Raw genomic sequence first — 17,586 nt, forward strand, 5'->3', positions numbered from 1 at the left:
CTCCCTCAACTCCAGGACAAGGGCAAAAGTATGAGTGGAAAGTTGAAAAGCAATTTTGTGTACCTTTATCCTGGAGGGAAGACCTGTAAGAGAGAAGATTGGGACCAAAAAGTAGAATAGGCTTGAAAATTGGCCCCAAGTTTGCCCTTAAAAATCAGCAGTACATCTCCAAGGTAGGTGTAGTAGTTCAACAACTACTTTCCACTTTTTCTCACATTCAACCAGGTTCTACATGGAAACATTACTTTCTAAAACCTAATGGAGGTAAGTAATGGACAATTTTTTCATTTTCTACAGTGCTTTGATAGCATCGGATTTATTAAACTTTATTAAATTTGACAAAACTCTTTGTGGGACCTCAACTCAGACATGGCGTGGAGTTGCTGCCACCAGCACTGCTGTCCAGACAACCCAAGTCCTTGTTCGGTTTGTGAGTTTTGAACTCTGTCCTGTAAAAAGTGGACACTAATAGTAGAACACATAAAGCTCTAGAGAAAGGTTAAGAATGTAACATTTGTGTAAAGGTTTTCTTGCTCTTTTGCTAAAAGTGGTACCATTTCTAGGTACCAAATTACATCATTCCCTCTGGTTGGAGGGAATGATGTAAACAAAGTTGTAATGTTGGAAGAGTATATACTGTATTTGGGGAAAAATTGGTTTCACTCAATTTGAGGAATAAAAGGAAAGTAGGGGCTTCACTGGTGGTGCAGTGGTTGAGAGTCTGCCTGCCAATGCAGGGGACACGGGTTCGTGCCCTGGTCTGAGAAGATCCCACATGCCGTGGAGCGGCTGAGCCCGTGAGCCAGGGCCGCTGAGCCTGCGCGTCCGGAGCCTGTGCTCCACAATGGGAGAGGCCACAACGGTGAGAGGCCCGTGTACCGCAAAAAAAAAAAAAAAAAGGAAAGTAATGTGGAACTGTGGTCTGTGGTGAAACTACAGAAGATATCGAGGGCTATATTAAAGCACCTGGGAGGTATTGAGTAGGCAGTGGGAACTCATTGGAAAATTCTGAATAGGAATAATATGAGAGTTGTCTTTTAGGAAGAATAATGTGGTAACAAGATTAAGAAAGAGATTAAAATTAAGAAAGGTTGGCGAAGACTCAGGAATCAGGGACTGAGCTAAAGAGGTAACAAACTTCAACTGACTGTGGGAAAAGATTTATAGCTTAAATTTGAACTGCTGAGTATACCTGCAAGAACAATTAAGGGCAAATTCTTTCCTATGTTGAGTACTCCCTACTCCAGATTGTCTGACTTGGGCCAGCCAAGGTTAAAAGTTCATCCAGGAACACATCCTTAGGTCAACAAGTACTGAAAATGCCAGGTCTCTCCTCCCTACGGTATTTATCTAATTATGAAAAGTTAGCAACTACAGCTATATGCGGATAAACATACAGTTGGATATATGACCTGAAAGTCAGGAAAAAGGTCTGGGCTATAGAGAGGAAGTTAAGAATCCTCAACACATATAACAGAATCTGTGGAAAAGGATAAAAATACCCCCATAGACAATGTAAATTAAGACTATGAAGAAATTACTACAATGAAATTTTAATAAACTATTTCATCACCTGACTATCTCCAAGATTGTAAAATCATTTCATTTACACATCATCTGAGTGCTTTGAACACAACCGAAACATACCAAAGAATACTCAAAATTCATTTTATAATTAGAAAGCACAGTAAGGAAAATTAATTGGGATCAATATTTCCAAAGTGTATTCACCAATGAAGTGTATGTACTTGTGACTCTTAAGAACAGCAGAAAGCCAAGCAATATCAAGAGGATGTGCAGTTAAAAAGAATTTTAAAGAACATAAAATTGCTAGGGACTAGAAGCAAGTAAAAGAGTCTATGTATGTAATATAAGTGACCCAAAAGGTACCAGAAATTAAGGGAAATCAAAAGGATTAGGATTCCAGGAAGCTGACAGGTTGGGTCAAGATGCAAGCTAACAGAGAGCCATGATGTGAACGTGATGTGAGGCCAAAGCACGTGTTTGCTGACAGATCCCAGATGGTGAAGGCCCTAGTTTCAGGAGCTGGCCATTCTAAGGCAACAATGACATTAAGTGAGTAACTACACTAAGCTGGAAAGAGAACGATTGCTCACCTTCACTGAATGCTGATCACAAGCCAGGCACAGGTCCAAGCATTTCACGTGCAGGTTCTCATTTAAACCGACAACAATACTATGAGGTAAATGTTAATAATATTATCATTCCCGTTTTACATTCAGGTCAGAAAACTGAAGCTCACTTGCCCCAGGTTACACAGTAAGAGTGAAACAAAGGCCAGAAACCAATTTCAGCTAGTATACCTAGCATACTACTGTTATCATTCAATATTGTAGGGGGAAATTCGTGCTTCAATGGAAAATGGTGCATTTTTTTAGACAAGCAAACCCATCCAATTCTGACCTTTCTTATGCCTCAGTTTTAGTGTCAGGAAAACCTGAGATAATTCAGGTAAAGTGCCAGAATGTTACTTCATTTAAACAAATATTTATTGAGTATACATGCCAGGCACTATTCTAGGTCCTGAAAACAGTAGTAAATAAAACAGATCAAAACAAAACAAAACCTGCACTCATGAAGCTTAATTATAATGAATGTGTAGCCCATAGGAGTGTTATGTATCAATATTATCCCTGTTACAAAGCATTATCCCAACACAAGCTCTGTGGTCCTAAATTGTTTCTATAAGTTTTACTGTAATAAAACTATAAATATTCTATAGATTTTATAGTAATAATAGGTAGGACATCAATACACAATTCAAGATAACATTGGAAAGACACCAGAAATTGGGAAGGGGAAATAGAAATTTGAGGAAAGGTCTGCTGATAGAACTTTGAATGCATTACTATCCTCTTTTGCCCAAGAAAAGCCATGAAAGCGCGCCAGCACCTACCTGAAATCTTAAGCAGGTGTGCTTATAGCTTATTTGTTTAAACTACTTTCAAACGTTTGAGGAATGGCTTGAGAAAGAATAAGCATTAGTTTCCACCTTCCAAGATAAGGTATGCAAACACCAAAGAGATTCTGAATATATTTTATTAGTCCAAATTCCTCTACTGTCAACGAGTCTAGGGGGGTTTTGTTAACTGGATGTTTGAACGCAGTTGGTTAAAAATAAAATAAAGACCTGATTATGCCTGGTGCAGCCTAAAATAGCAAGGCCCTAGGATCTTCCGTTGCTAAGGCAACCAGCTCCGCGCCGGCCCAAAGGAGAGGGAACCTGAAACCTCAGTGACCCGGGAGGGTGCCCACCTTCCTTCTGTGTACACAGTTTACTTGTGTGTTGGTTTTTTTGTTTACGGTTGGGAATAGGCAGGGAATACAACTGTCGATGTGGATGCTAGATTCGTGGCTTCTCTTCTCGGTAGAGGGCGCTATATATAAAAGCAGTTCGCCCACAAACACCAACACCCCGTTTCTCGCCTCGTCGCAGCACAGACGCCCGCAACTCTCTTCCGCAGCTGATTTAATTTTGGCCAGAAAAGCCCCGCCCCCCCGGGGATGAGAACAGCCCCACCTGCCAATAGCTTCTCGCGATCCTTGAGACGGCGTGAGCTTTGCGTAACTTCCGGTCGTGACCCTTCAGCCTTTCGGCGATTGGTCCGTATCCACGGCCTGCTGCGTGACTTCCCGGCCGGTTCCTGGGGCGGCACGTGTGGAGCGGCGTCAGGACGCGGCTACGAGCTGGTCCTCAGTGGCGTTCGGGAGCTACCGTGTCACCTTCCGTCCGACTAGGAGAGAGCCGTCGCCCCTCTTTGGGGTGAGCGCCGCGCGGCTACACGCATGGTGAGCAAGCCTCGCTTTCTCGGGGGTGGGGCGCTCTGGTTTGGCAGAGACCGGGTTCCTCTGGCGCCAGTGGCTACTGCGGCCTGGAACTGGGAGGGCTGGTCCGAAGGTGAAGACAGGCGGCTTGTGGCCCAGTGCCCCGGTTTGGGTTACCCTCACCACCCGGGGCATAGTTTGCAGTTTAGAGTGGGTCTCCCGCGGCCAAGCCTTCCTGGGGAGTAGAGAGAAGAGAATGGCCTACTCTTTACCATCCCGCCGTCCCGAGAGGCCTAAAAACCTGTGACATGGGAAACAGACGCTCCACCCAGTGCTTCATGGGGTCGAGCAGAGAGGGAGTTGCTAGTCTCTCCAGACATTGGAATGGCAGGTGTCTGCCCCATCTGTTTGCTCTGGGGTGAAGGAGGGTCTAAGGTTGGGCCCGAAGCAAGGCGGCTTACTCAACTGGAATGATGCTTTCTCAGTTCAGAAAATTAAGGTTGTGTAGTAAAATAAAAACGCAGAAGGATGATGAGTCTTATTAAACTTAAGCGGTTGTGTCATGGTTTTAATAGTTGATAGAGGAACTGTCTTCCTCAGATTTTCCTGTGGCAGGCTCCTGTCATTCTGGTTCAGACTGTCAGGGATCTTCTCTGAGCACTCATTCTAAAGTAACTCTTGAGTTATTTGCACATCGCTGTGTTTTGTTTTTATTGTCTTTACCTGAAATCATGTTTTTGATGATTTGCTTGCGGAGAACAGGAACTTTGACTTACCTATTGCTGTATTCCAGTGCCTACAACAAAGTCTGGCACATAGTAGGTGCCAACAAACGTTTGTTGAAGGAAAGTAGTATACATTGTATTGAACATAGTTGATGTTTCTTGCCTTGGAAGTGCAGGTTTTAAAAATCTGTTGATCATAACATAACTTATTGAAGATGCCTATGTGGACTATGATATTATTCACTGTTTCGTTGTTGTTGTTCTGATTTACTTTATTATTCTGATTCTGTTTCTTTGAAGCCTCACAGGAAGAAAAAGCCCTTTATAGAGAAGAAGAAAGCTGTGTCTTTTCATCTGGTCCACCGGAGCCAACGAGATCCTTTAGCAGCAGATGAGACTGCACCCCAGAGGGTTCTGTTGCCTACACAGAAAGTGGGTCCTGTTCTATAGCTAATAAGTTTGTAGGTAGATTGTTGATAGTTTTTAATAAATTATGTGAGCCAACTGCTATTTTCAGATAACTGTGATCTTCTGGAAAACAAAATCTCTGATTTAATTTTCAGTAAATAATATTCTTTTTTTTTTTGGCTACGTTGGGTCTTCATTGCTGCACGCAGGCTTTCTCTAGTTGCGGCCAGTGGGGGCTACTCCTCGTTGGAGCGCGCGGGCTTCTCATTGTGGTGGCCTCTTTTGTTGCAGAGCACGGGCTCTAGGCACGCGGGCCTCAGTAGTTATGGCGCACGGGCTTAGTTGCTCCACAGCATGTGGGATCTTCCCTGGACCAGGGCTCGAACCCGTGTCCCCTGCGTTGGCAGGTGGATTCCCAACCACCGCGCCACCAGAGAAACCCAATATGTTCATTTTTATATTGTGCATCTTTATTTTGTTGGATAATTTATCTTTATTGGAGATGTTTAAATGAGCAGTCTTGTAGAGTAGTGGAAAATATTTACTAAACCATCAGCAACAAGGCTGCATGGTGTTATTTAGGGCACAACAGTATGCTTAGTCTCTGCTTTCCATAAGATCTTGGCGTTTCGTAACCACAGACTGCCTTTTGCCTCCTGGTCATCTCATGAAATATAAAACTCATGAATTAGCTTTAGAAAATACCAGGGAGCCTTTAAGAAGTTGATTTGGTAATTATCAGTCAGAGTATACTTGTTAAGTGTGGGTAATGTGAAAGGAAGTGTTGGGGAACACTGGCATATGTAGCTTTTTAGTAAAGCCAGTGGGTATTGTGCATTGAGAAGTTTCTTTGCATATAAATACAAGAAATTGTAGTTACCTTTCAGTGCCCCCTAGTCTTCTAATTCTCCACATACATGATAAAACAAAGTGTGTGTGTGTGTGTGTGTGTGTGTGTGTGTGTGTGTGTTTCTTGGCTTAAATTGTTGCCCAGAAATGTCTAGTGGAAGGAGGAATTTTTTTATTCCATTTTAATTTTATGTGGCATTTTGTGTTTCCCGAGTTTGTCAAGAATTCTTTGTCTCATTCCTATCAGCCAAAATGTTCATGGGCCATTTGTCCCCTGTTCTGAAAGCTGTGCTCATTGGAAGGTTCCTGAGCCTTATCCTTGGAACAGGTACTAATTCCGTTTTGTTTATTATCCTAGATAAAAGATGAAGAAAGGCGAGCAGAACAGAGGAAGTATGGAGTGTTCTTTGATGATGATTATGACTACCTGCAGCACCTGAAGGAACCATCTGGGCCCTCAGAGCTCATTCCCACAAATACTTTTGGTGTACCTTACAGGGAAGATGAGAAAGAAGAACCTTTAGCAACTTCAGTAAGACTTTTTAGCAATTCAAATGTGAGAGAGAGTGTGTGAGGAGCCATGAGTGAAGAACCACCATTTTTTAAATCACGATAACTGTTTGGGGCAAGAAACGGTGTCAGTCTGAAGAGCACAAAGATAAGCCATGCCTTCGCTTAAAATTGTATATGTGTATGCACATACATACCATCAGGAGGGAGCAGGTCTCCTGTTCTCGGGTTGTTGAAAGTAACGGTTTTTGACAAGGTTGGAACTTTTGATTAATAATTATGGTCATGCTAGGTAGCACTTTTCAGTAGAAGAAAAAGCTGCTGATGTTCTGTATGTTAACAGCTTAACTGTTTCAGCATCGTAAACTGCTCTAAGATAGACTTAACTTTTGTGGAACTTTTGCAGAATGTTCAGATCTTTAACACTTGTAGAAGCTGCAGGCTAACCGTAAGAGAATGGAGGCAATAGATTGTAACGAAGTTTCTGTTGCTCTTCTCAACAAAAATGCAGTCAACTTTAATACTTTATCTTTTAAGTACATATGAGAGAACATGTTTATATGAAATTAGTGCTCCTAATTTAAGTTCTGTTTTCTTCTCCCTGCTTATGTTAAGGATGCCCATGTTGCATGCCTTTGTTATCTCATTTTTAATTTAGTATTAGTATAGAGTAAATTTCCCTGTGAAACTTTTATATCACTTGGCACTTAAAAAAAAAGAAGATACTAATGTACTGTGTTTATTGACAAAAAGAAGAGATACAGAGGGCACCAGTTTCCCCTGCTTCTCATTCTCCAGTCCTATCATGGTCTAGACATTCTTTTCCTTGGGGAAGATGTGATCATAACCCCTCCAGTCCATACTTGTTGCTTAAAGAGAGTCAGAAGGGTTAGGTTTCAGGGTATCATACCAAAAAAGAGGTAATAACTGCACCTGTTCATTCACTCACTAGGTCATAGCTCTCTTGTGAGGCCTCACACCCCACTGCCACATCTTTAACAGAAGCTACTTCTCTATACCTTCTTCCCCAAGGCTGTTGTATCAGTAATAGGATATATATCTTATTGACTCATTTCCTTCTACCACCAACTGAGGGAGGGGAGGTGGTCCAGTAGTGACTTAACATCTTTATCTTATGTAGTAAGAAAAGTTTTAATAAAGTCCTAACATTCTTCTGGCTGAATTGTGTTGGCCAGTAAAAGATTAGTTTTTAATTCTTAATTCATTTTGGGTAAAAGTAACCACTATCGAATTGGCTTTTCTAACAGAGTAAGACTCTTTCTTTTTCTTTTTGCCATGCCACGTGCAGCATGGCATATGGGATCTTAGTTCCCCGACCAGGGATCGAACCCATGCCCCCTGCAGTGGAAGTGCAGAGTCCTAACCATTGGATCACCAGGGAATTCCCCAGAATAAGACTCTTTACTGGACACATCAGTGATGTTTATAAGGACGAGTGAATTATGTTTGAAAACAAGTGCCATTGGTTTTCTGTAGCATGATGCAAAAATATGGGTAAGTCCCATGTGTTTCTTCAACTTTAAAGTAATTTGTAAGAAACCACCAAAATTGAGTAAACCAGCAATATTCAATATGCCCTAAAAACAAAAGCAGTGCAGAAAGACAGTGGAGAAATTAGTAATGCTTGATTAGCCCCTAATTTTCACTTGAAGGAAAGCAGGTGCTGCCACAGTGGAAGGTAGTTGGGCAAACCTCCTGTAGTTCGGAACCACTGCAATCACTAAAACAAATTACAGTTCCCTTTTTTAAAAAATGTAATCACTATCTACACTTTAATTATGTATATGATTCTTTGACTGTTTTTCATGATTTGAAAAATATTTCCAAAGGTAATTCATTAAGCGCAAGCTGATCCTCCCTTTTTTTTTAAACCCTGGTTTCCAAGGATAGATAATCACAAAGAGCATCTTAAATATATTTTACCACAATTTTAAAAAAATTAATATAATATGCACCAAAAATCATTAAATTATGCACTTTAAGTGGCTGGATTGTGTAGTATGTGAACTATATCTCAGTAAAGCTTTTTTTAAATAGGATTCTACAGCAGAAAGCCAGATCTTTCTTTGTCCATGTTTATGCCACCGAAAAACTCTGGAAGCCATAACAGCTTACTAGGTACACACTGATGCTCCTCAGAGGCTTCCATTTCAGCAGGCTCTGTCTGTGAGCCAGTGAGAATGTGTGCCTCAGCTTCCTGCCTGCTGCTAGACTGAGGACGGTATGGTGGGCAGGTCCACAGACAGAGAACACCTGGTGGTGACGCTCACATTATTAACTAAGTGGTTGTAGGGATGAAACGAAAGCATAAGGACCGGTCAGAAAGTATGTGCCAGTACATGTTGAAGTAGATTGGATGGTTTGCAGAATGAGGGGAGTTCACATGAAGGAAGGTTCCAGAACAGTAATCAAGAAGGGCTTCATGGTGAAGGAGGGAACTGAGCTGGTCCCTAAAAGGGTGGCTTTGGGAATTCCCTGGCGGTCCAGTGGTTAAGACTAGGGCTTTCACTGCCATGGACCCAAGTTTGATCCCGGGTGGGGGAACTAAGATCCCACAAGCTGTTTGGTGCAGCCAAAAGAAAAAAAGAAAAAAAATGGGTGGGTTCTAAAGAGAGAAGAAGGACCGTTCCAGTCAGAAAGAAGGGACATGAGGTAGTGTTGTGGGTCATCATGTCCAGCACATGTGTGCTCCGTAAGTTACTTTGAATTATTCCATGATGTGAGGAACTGGACTTGATTTACATGGAGGTTGCATTATTGAGTAACAGGATACATAGAGTAGACCTTGAGTTTATAGTGCCTTGAAAATCAGGAGTGAAAAAACCTGTTAAAAGTTCGGGACGGTCATATTATAAAATTTTAAGGAGTCTTAACCTGGCAGTAATATGAAGATTGGACTAGATGTAGACTAAGCAGCAGCTGTGGTCATCTGTGTCCTGGTTAACCATGAGTAAGATGGTGCCCAGAAGACAGGTGTGAAGTAACTGTATACAAGGGAGTTCAAAGGGATGAGTGGTTAGAAATGATTTACGACCACCCTAGGATTTAAGCAGCCAGTTTGGAGAAAAGCTGTGCCAGTACTAGAGATTAGGACGTTATCTCTGGTTTAAACAGGAAAAGATTAATTTTGTTTTGAAATTTGAGGAGAGTGGAGTTACGAGACCTGGATTTGAATCTCAAAACCCCACTTAACTAGTCTCAGGCAGGCATGCCACTTAACCTTTCTTAGCTTGTGTTTCACTGAAGCATGCTGATAATTCACGGGGTTGTAAGGATTAAGCGGGATAAAATACTGGAGAAAGCTTTGTGAAGTATGGCAGGGAGGTTGCTTTTGAGATAATGATGGAATATACATGTTTAAAATATGTAACTGGAGCACAAGTGAGAGACAATGCAGAATGTAGTTGTATTAGTAGGATTGCTGTAACAAATTACCACAAATTACCACTGGGTGGCTTAAAACAACAGAAATTTATTCTGTCACAGTTCTGGAGGCCGGAAGTCTGAAAGTAAGCTTTCAACAGGGTTATTTCTTCTCGGGGCCTCACAGGCAGAATCTGTTCATGCCTGTCTCCTAGCTTCTGGTGGTTACCAGCAGTCCTTAGTTTTCCGTGGCTTGTAGGTGCAGCGCTCTAGTCTGCCTCCATGCGTTCACATGCGTTCTCCCCGTGTGTCTTGTCTTCACATGGCTTCGTTATGAGGACACACCGGTCAGTGGATTAGGCCCCCCCATCGCCCAGTGTACCTCATCTTAACTGGTTACATCTGTAAGGAATCTGTTTCCAAATGACGTCATGTTCTGAACTCCTGGGTGGACATGAATTTTGGGGGGCATTTCAACTCTTCGTAGTTCAAAAGTATTTCTAAATAAACCTAACCATTGTGTAACTTCTTTTTCAAGACCACTGGAATTAAATTGCCTTCCTCAGTGTTCGCATCAGAGTTTGAAGAAGATGTTGGATTGTTAAATAAAGCAGCTCCTGTTTCAGGTGTGTATAATTTCTTTAACTTTTCAAGTGGATAGAGCTGTGTTTTACAAAAAGAAACGTATAGTAATGATATAGGGTTTTTCTGTCCCTGGTAAAGAGCTTAAAGAATTGAGATGTGTTTGAATTCAGATTAGAGATCAGTAAATTAGGAAGGGATGACTGTGATCTTCATCATTTTCTTTTATTGCCATCAAATTCTTAGTCTTTAAAGTTCCTATTTGGAGAGGAAAGTGGGAAAATTATTTTAGGTGATCTAGTAGGGGAATTTTAGCCTAGCCTAACCTCTTACAAAGGAAACAATGATATTCAATAAGCCTTACATTCATATAGTGCAATCTTGAAAATACTTAATCTGTTAGCTTTCAGAGTTTCTCCCAAGTGTGTATTTTATAGAAGTCCATTTTACTGTCTGTTCCAGATACACCAAAAATTATAATGTTTGTTTTTTTTGCAGTACCAATACTGTATTTTAGAACAAACACGGAAGTTCACAGAAGTGGTGTTTGATATTTCCTGCTAAATTACCTTAGTTATTGACTAACATTTGCCATGTGGCATTCATTCCTTAATTCATTCTACAGATTTCTGAATTGCCACTATGACCATGTTTGGGTTAAATCAGAATAAAAGCATAATCCCTGACCTCAAGGAATTTACCATCAGTTGGGAAAGATAGACAGTAAATGGGAAATTACGATTATAGTGCAAATGAATAAATAGTGGTGAGGCACCAAACCCAGCCTGGGGAAGTTGGGCATGGTGTACTAGAGGACATGAGGCAAGGTTGATTTCTCAGGTAGGACTTAGGCGGGTGAATGAAGGAGAGTGGGGTGGGGAGGAGAGGATATTCCAGACAGAGGAAACTATGTGCAAAAACAAGAGAACACAGATAGAGGAACCTGCACACCTTTTAGCATGCCTGGAATGAAGGGTAAAGATTAATATGAAATGAGGCTGTAGAGTCAGACAGTGGCCATTTTGTGAAGGGTGTTGGAAGCCATGTCAGTTTACAGGTTTGAACTTGAAAGTTTTTCTAGGACTCTGTAGTATTTTTATTAATACATATAGAAGCAAACAGCTGAAGAAACAGGTTGGGATTTTTAAAAATCTCATAGTCTGAAAAGACAAAGTTTCACAGGCTACAAATACTAAATTTATTTCTTCTAACAGGTGAATTTAAAGCCCAGTTTTCCTGTGGGTAAAAGCTTTGGATTTTGCTCAATAGACACAGCTTAACGTTGTAGATCTATAATGAAAGTTTTTACTAGTGGGTATTGAAACCAGAGGGATTTTTTTCTTTTTTAAATTTTCTTGGAGTTCTCTATCTCTGTGTCTATTCCTGAACTGAACTTTTTAAAGTTTTTAATCATTGTTTTATCCTCAATACATAGGCAGAATCTGGCATGTAATAGCCACTCAGATTATGTTAAGTGAAGGAATCATGCTTTCTTGGAAATTATTGCTCAATTTTTGTTTTCCTTCTAGGACCTCGGCTGGATTTTGATCCTGACATTGTCGCGGCTCTTGATGATGATTTTGATTTTGATAATCCGGATAATCTACTTGAAGATGATTTTATTCTTCGGGCCAATAAGCCAACAGAAAAGGAAGAGGGAATGGAGATACAGTATGTGTGGTTTGTTTTGAAGCAGGAATGACCTGACTGTTGCTTCTTCTGTAGGATAGTAACCATTAGGTGTTATAGCTGGAAGAGGCCTTCGAGGGCATTTAATCTGAGACTTCTGATTTTAGAGCAGAAAATGTGAGACTTGAGGTCTTTACAAACCATCGATAGATGGGGCTAAAGTCCAAGTTGCTTGATTGCTAGTTCATTACTTTTCCAGCCAAACCAGACGGGTCAAGCAGCACAGCTGTTCCTGCCTAAACAAGAATCCTGCCTCTGAAATACCCTCAAATTTTACTTGTGCAAAGTCATTTGGTTCTGTTGTTTTTCAAGTTGTTTTGACATTTAATTTATGGCTCTGACTTTAGGAAATCTGAGGCTGAAGATGACAGTGAGTGGGAAGATGTGGATGATGAGAAGGAAGGAGGTAGTGATGATGATAAATATGACCCTGCAGGCTCATCAGATGAGGATATGTCTTACCCTGGAAAACCTCTTGGGGCTGTAGAAAATAACTTGTTCTGGGAAGAAGAAACGAAAAGTCGCTTTACTGAGTATTCTTTGACGTCTTCGGTCATGAGGAGAAATGAACAGCTGACCCTACATGATGAGAGATTTGAGAAGGTAAACTCTCCAAATAAGGGGCCTTTTAATACTAGTTCCTAGTACATTTTATGACATTGGAACCCAAAGCTAGAACTTTCAGCGTTAGAAACAGACTATGTCTTTTATTAAAAGAGTGCATAAAACCACCCCAGTTTTAATTCCGGAAAGAATGTGTATAAGTCAAAAGGTGACTGATCAAACCTCCTGACTTCCTCTTAAAATCTGATACTTCGATTCTGAACCTCTCTGATCCCAATCCCTAAGATTATGCTGTCTTTCTCAAGCATTGGCCTGAGCATAAACAAAATTCCATTGCTTTCCTTTTTTTTTTTTTTTTTTGAGTGATTTTCTTACTGTTAATATCCCAGGGCCTAAAGTGGTATCTGGCATATGGCAGGGATTCAGACTGTTAAGTAAATGATGAGTAAATTCCTTCAAGGTGAATCTAAGGTAAAGGCTCTGACTTTGCTGCCTTTTCTCTAAGTACTCATTTCCCTCTTCTCTCCAAGCAACAGGCAAACTATTAGTAATAACCTCACTCTTCAGGAGTTGTATCACCCCCTGCTTATTCTTTTACAAAGCCCAGCGGAGTTAACAGCATTGGAATAATGCAGTAAGCATCATCTGAACCAGAATGAGATTCGTACGTAAACAGGAGGCTCTTTAGTTGCATGGTCTTTTAGCTTGCATAATCAGTGAATTTGAAAACATCTGTGAAATACTACGAGGTAAAGATTTCTGCCTAGCATTTTGTTCACCAAGCTGAACAGAATAACTGCCTTTCATTTTCATTTTTAAAATTGAAGTATAGTTGATGTACAATATTATGTAAGTCAGAGGTGTACAATATAGGGATTCACAATTTTTGAAGGTTATATTCCATTTATAGTTATTATAAACTATTGGCTATATTCCCTGTGCTTGCACAATATATCCTTATTTTATACCTAATAGTTTGTACCTCTTAATCCCCTGCCCCTATATTGCCCCTCCTCCCTTCCCTCTCCACTGGTAACCACTAGTTCGTTCTCTATATCTTTGAGTCTGTTTCTTTTTATTTACGTTCACTAGTTATATTTTTTAGATTCCACCTATAAGTGATATCATACTGTATCTGTCTTTCCCTGTCTAACTTATTTCACTTAGTATAATACCCTCCCAAGTCCATCCATGTTTTTGTAAATGGCAAAATTCCATTCTTTTTTATGGCTGAGTAGTATTCCATTGTGTGTGTGTGTGTGTGTGTGTGTGTGTGTGTGTGTGTGTGTGTGTGTGTGTGTGTGTACAGACACACCACATCTGTATCCATTCATCTGTTGATGGATACTTCATATCTTGGCAATCATAAGTAATGCTTCTATGAACACTGGGGTGCACGTATCTTTTCAAGTTCGTGTTTTTGTTTCAGATATATACTCTGGTGTGGAATTGCTGGGTCATATGGTAGTTCTATTTTTAGTTTTTTGAGGAGCTTCCGTACTGTTTTCCACAGTGGCTGCACCAATTTACATTCCTACCAACAATGTACAAGGTTCCCTTTTCTCCACATCCTCACCAACATTTGTTATTTGAATTCTTTTTGGTGATAGCCATTCTGTCAGGTGTGAGGTGATATCTTATTGTTTTGGTTTGGGTTACCCTGATGATTAGCGATGTTGAACATCTTATGCGCCTGTTGGCCATTTGCTTTTCCACTTTGGAAAAATGTCTCTTCAGGTTTTCTACCCATTTTTTAATTAGGTTGCTTGGTTTTTGTGTTTCTGATGTTGAGTTACATGAGCTGTTTATATATGTTGGATATTAATCCCTTACTGGTCACATCATTTGCAAAAGTTTTCTCCCATTCTGTAGGTTGTCTTTTTGATTTGTCAGTGGTCATTTTCATATTAAATGGCAGCCTATATTCAGACTAGATGTCAGTCTTAGAGGGCTGAGTAGAATGTCTTCCATACCATACTGTTATGGTGCTAAATCCCTGCTAACACTTAAATGGTAGTTGTGATCCTCCTAGGGCTTAAATATTGTACGGGAGTAAAAGTAATGTAAAAATACCATTTAAATGCTATAGTCTTAAAGAATACATTCATTTTTCATTTTATCCTTTTTCTTTATATTCAAGTTTTATGAGCAGTATGATGATGATGAAATTGGAGCTCTGGATAATGCTGAATTGGAAGGTTCCATTCAAGTAGACAGCAATCGCTTAGAGGATGTTTTGAATGACTACTATAAAGAGAAGGCGGAGAAGTACGGTGACTTTTCCTTGATTACTTCCTTTTTTTCGTTTCAAATAAAGTCTGTAATCGCACAGCTGAATCTAGAACATCACCCAGTCAAGATCCATGTTTAGAAAATTATGTTTTCCTTAACCTTTGGCTCCCATTTTGCTATTAAGAGTTCTGAAGCTGAATATAACAGTGGGTGGAAACATACTGAGAACCGCTTTCTCTATAGCTTTGACCTGAGAGTCATGATGGAATAGCTGAGGGTTAGAGTACAAGGTCATGTTCCACCTGGAGAAGGAGATGGTGCTTCTAGCCTCTTTGGCTGAAGAATTATTCTGACTTCTAAGTATATACACTCTTCATCTTCCTGAAAAAGGTGTTCTGAGAAGTAGATCAGTTTGTCTCTGCAGCCTGATTAGCATAACTTCCTATCCAAATATTTGGTAAATCATCATCCACATCAAGGTGATTTCTCTGAGAGAAACTAATGAAGTGTTTACATCTGCTAGAAAGGTCTGATGTTCCCTGATCACTATCATATGTACATCCCAGAGCAGGACAAGGGCTATATTCTTTGAGTTATTTGAATACTTTGAAGAGGCAGATGGGCTGATGCTTTTTAAGGCTTTAAAAAAGATCATGTTATATAGGAAAGATGCCATCTTGTTTAATGTGTTAAAACCTTGCAAAGACACAGATAGAATTTTCCTTCCTATCAGCAGAATGTATGTCCAAAACCTGCTGTAGAGGAGAGGCAAGCCTGAGTAGAGCTGATTTTGACAGGAAGTGACAGATGGGGCAAATGAGTTTGTGGATTTTAAAAAATGTTGTAGTTCCCTAAGCTCTTTAAGTGCAGTTTCAGTAACGTAACAGTGTAATAATGGGTGGTATTTTTTTCCCCTCCTCTATCTTCATTTTTGAAAACTCAACCAAAAGTTGTGTAAAATTGAATACTCTTGAACCCTTCGAGGATCAGGACCTGCCAGTGAATGAGCTCAGTGGGTCTGAGGAGGAAGAGATTGTTACTGTAGTTCTTGAAGAAGCCAAAGAGAAGTGGGATTGTGAATCTATTTGTAGTAAGTATCTTAGTGTCCATTTTACTGCTAAAAGTATCATAGTAATTTTAAAGTATTGGGTACATCAACTTCTTTGGAAAAGTACATATTTGTGAAAATGATTTTGAAAAATAATATTTCAGTAATTGAGTTGTAATTGAAACATTTAAAAACATAAGAGAGACTCCATTGTTATTTTGAACTATGAAAACACTAAAGTCAGGAATATAGGAGGAACTCAGTAATGTTTGGCTGAACTGAAAGTATACTTATTGATACATGATTTTTGTGTGTGTGTGTTTTTTTAAGGTACATACTCAAATTTATATAACCATCCACAGCTTATCAAGTATCAACCAAAGGTAAGTAAGTCCTAGTGTCCTGAGCTATTCGAAATATGCAGTGCAGGAAATGGAGTGTACAAATTATTTTCTCACAGTAGCCCCTTTGTGGCTTGCAACACCATTATAAAAAGCAACAAAAATGTGCCATTAGTGAGCTGTTTTTTAATAGGAGTGGAAAAAAACACAATGCCATTTGATCTTTCTTCCAGCCCAAAGAAATCCGACTATCTTCTAAAACAGGAATACCTCTCAATGTCTTGCCTAAGAAAGGACTCACAGCAAAGCAAGTTGAACAAATGCAGATGATTAATGACAGTGATCTGCCTAAGGTGTCAACCCAACCACGTTCTAAAAATGAAAGCAAAGAAGATAAAAGAGCAAGAAAGCAAGCTATAAAAGAAGAGCGCAAGGTAAAGTATTTTTTCAGATGTGAGATTTAGAAAGCTGGGGTGGGGGTGGTCACGGGAATTTTCTTCTGTAAAGTCAGTCTGCATCAGTGTGAAGATCTGAATAACAGCATATTCTTGCACAGGAACGGAGAGTGGAGAAGAAAGCTAACAAATTAGCCTTCAAACTGGAGAAAAGAAGGCAGGAAAGAGAGCTGCTGAACTTGAAGAAGAATGTTGAAGGTCTAAAACTATGACAGTGGAACATTTCAGATAAGGTGCATTCCCCATTACGGGCTCTTTGTTATGTACAATAATGAACGAGGATCGTCAAAGAGATAAAACTGTTTGCTCTGCAATTTTTACTGGCAGGTATTCAAAAGAAAACAGTACAATATTTGTGTTTATACCAGTAAGTTTTCTCTGCCAGCTGTCTTGTAAATATTGTAATATTTTTAAATTTAATATAGGCTTAAATTTGCTTAAATAAATGACTTCATGAACATGAAATGTTTGGATAAATTAAAGGAAAATGTCTTCATAACTTAAATGGAATTGATTTGTTCTTCATTTGTTTGTGTGGTTGTTCCAGTTGCCTTTTGCAGATGTTCTCAAATATTTCTTTGAAATCTCTCCACTCCTTTTCAGTACTTAAGTGGTTTGATTTCCTGTATGTAGAAAAGTAACCCAGTTAAGAACTCATTTGAAATGGAATGGCAAGAAGAGCTTCCCTGAGAAGGTTCCACTGGTAGGAATCTAAGTTTCCCCTTGCTGTATGCAAAGGGTTATTTCAAAAGGATGGTAAAACAATATTGAGGTTATTGGGACTCAGTTACTGGCTGACTTGTTTTTGGAATTTAGGAAGAGTGAAGACAGGAAACAGAATAGAAGAAACAATCAAGAAAACTTCCTTGGCTTCAGTGAGTACCTGGCTCAACATCAGAAATATTGACTTCAGTTTAAACTAGAAAGCTTGTCTTTTCAACGTTATTTAATGCTTGGAACCATTCATACTTGATTAAAATACATAGTTGAAAACTTTCCCTGTTTTTTGATGA

The 17,586-nt window shown here is 39.8% G+C and overlaps 1 protein-coding gene across 1 annotated transcript; it reads left to right on the forward strand.

The window, feature by feature from the left end:
- Positions 1 to 3,666: 3,666 nt before the first annotated feature.
- Positions 3,667 to 17,499, forward strand: LTV1 (LTV1 ribosome biogenesis factor). Its single transcript, XM_082668594.1, has 11 exons — positions 3,667 to 3,810; positions 4,812 to 4,943; positions 6,127 to 6,300; positions 10,201 to 10,288; positions 11,774 to 11,915; positions 12,281 to 12,536; positions 14,638 to 14,765; positions 15,680 to 15,819; positions 16,108 to 16,160; positions 16,352 to 16,552; positions 16,675 to 17,499. The coding sequence occupies exons 1-11, from the start codon at positions 3,808 to 3,810 to the stop codon at positions 16,783 to 16,785; spliced, it is 1,428 nt and encodes a 475-aa protein (XP_082524720.1). The 5' UTR covers positions 3,667 to 3,807; the 3' UTR covers positions 16,786 to 17,499.
- Positions 17,500 to 17,586: the final 87 nt, after the last annotated feature.

The sequence above is a fragment of the Grampus griseus genome (assembly GCF_964374135.1).
Source record: "Grampus griseus genome assembly, chromosome: 13".
Lineage (NCBI taxonomy): Eukaryota > Metazoa > Chordata > Mammalia > Artiodactyla > Delphinidae > Grampus > Grampus griseus.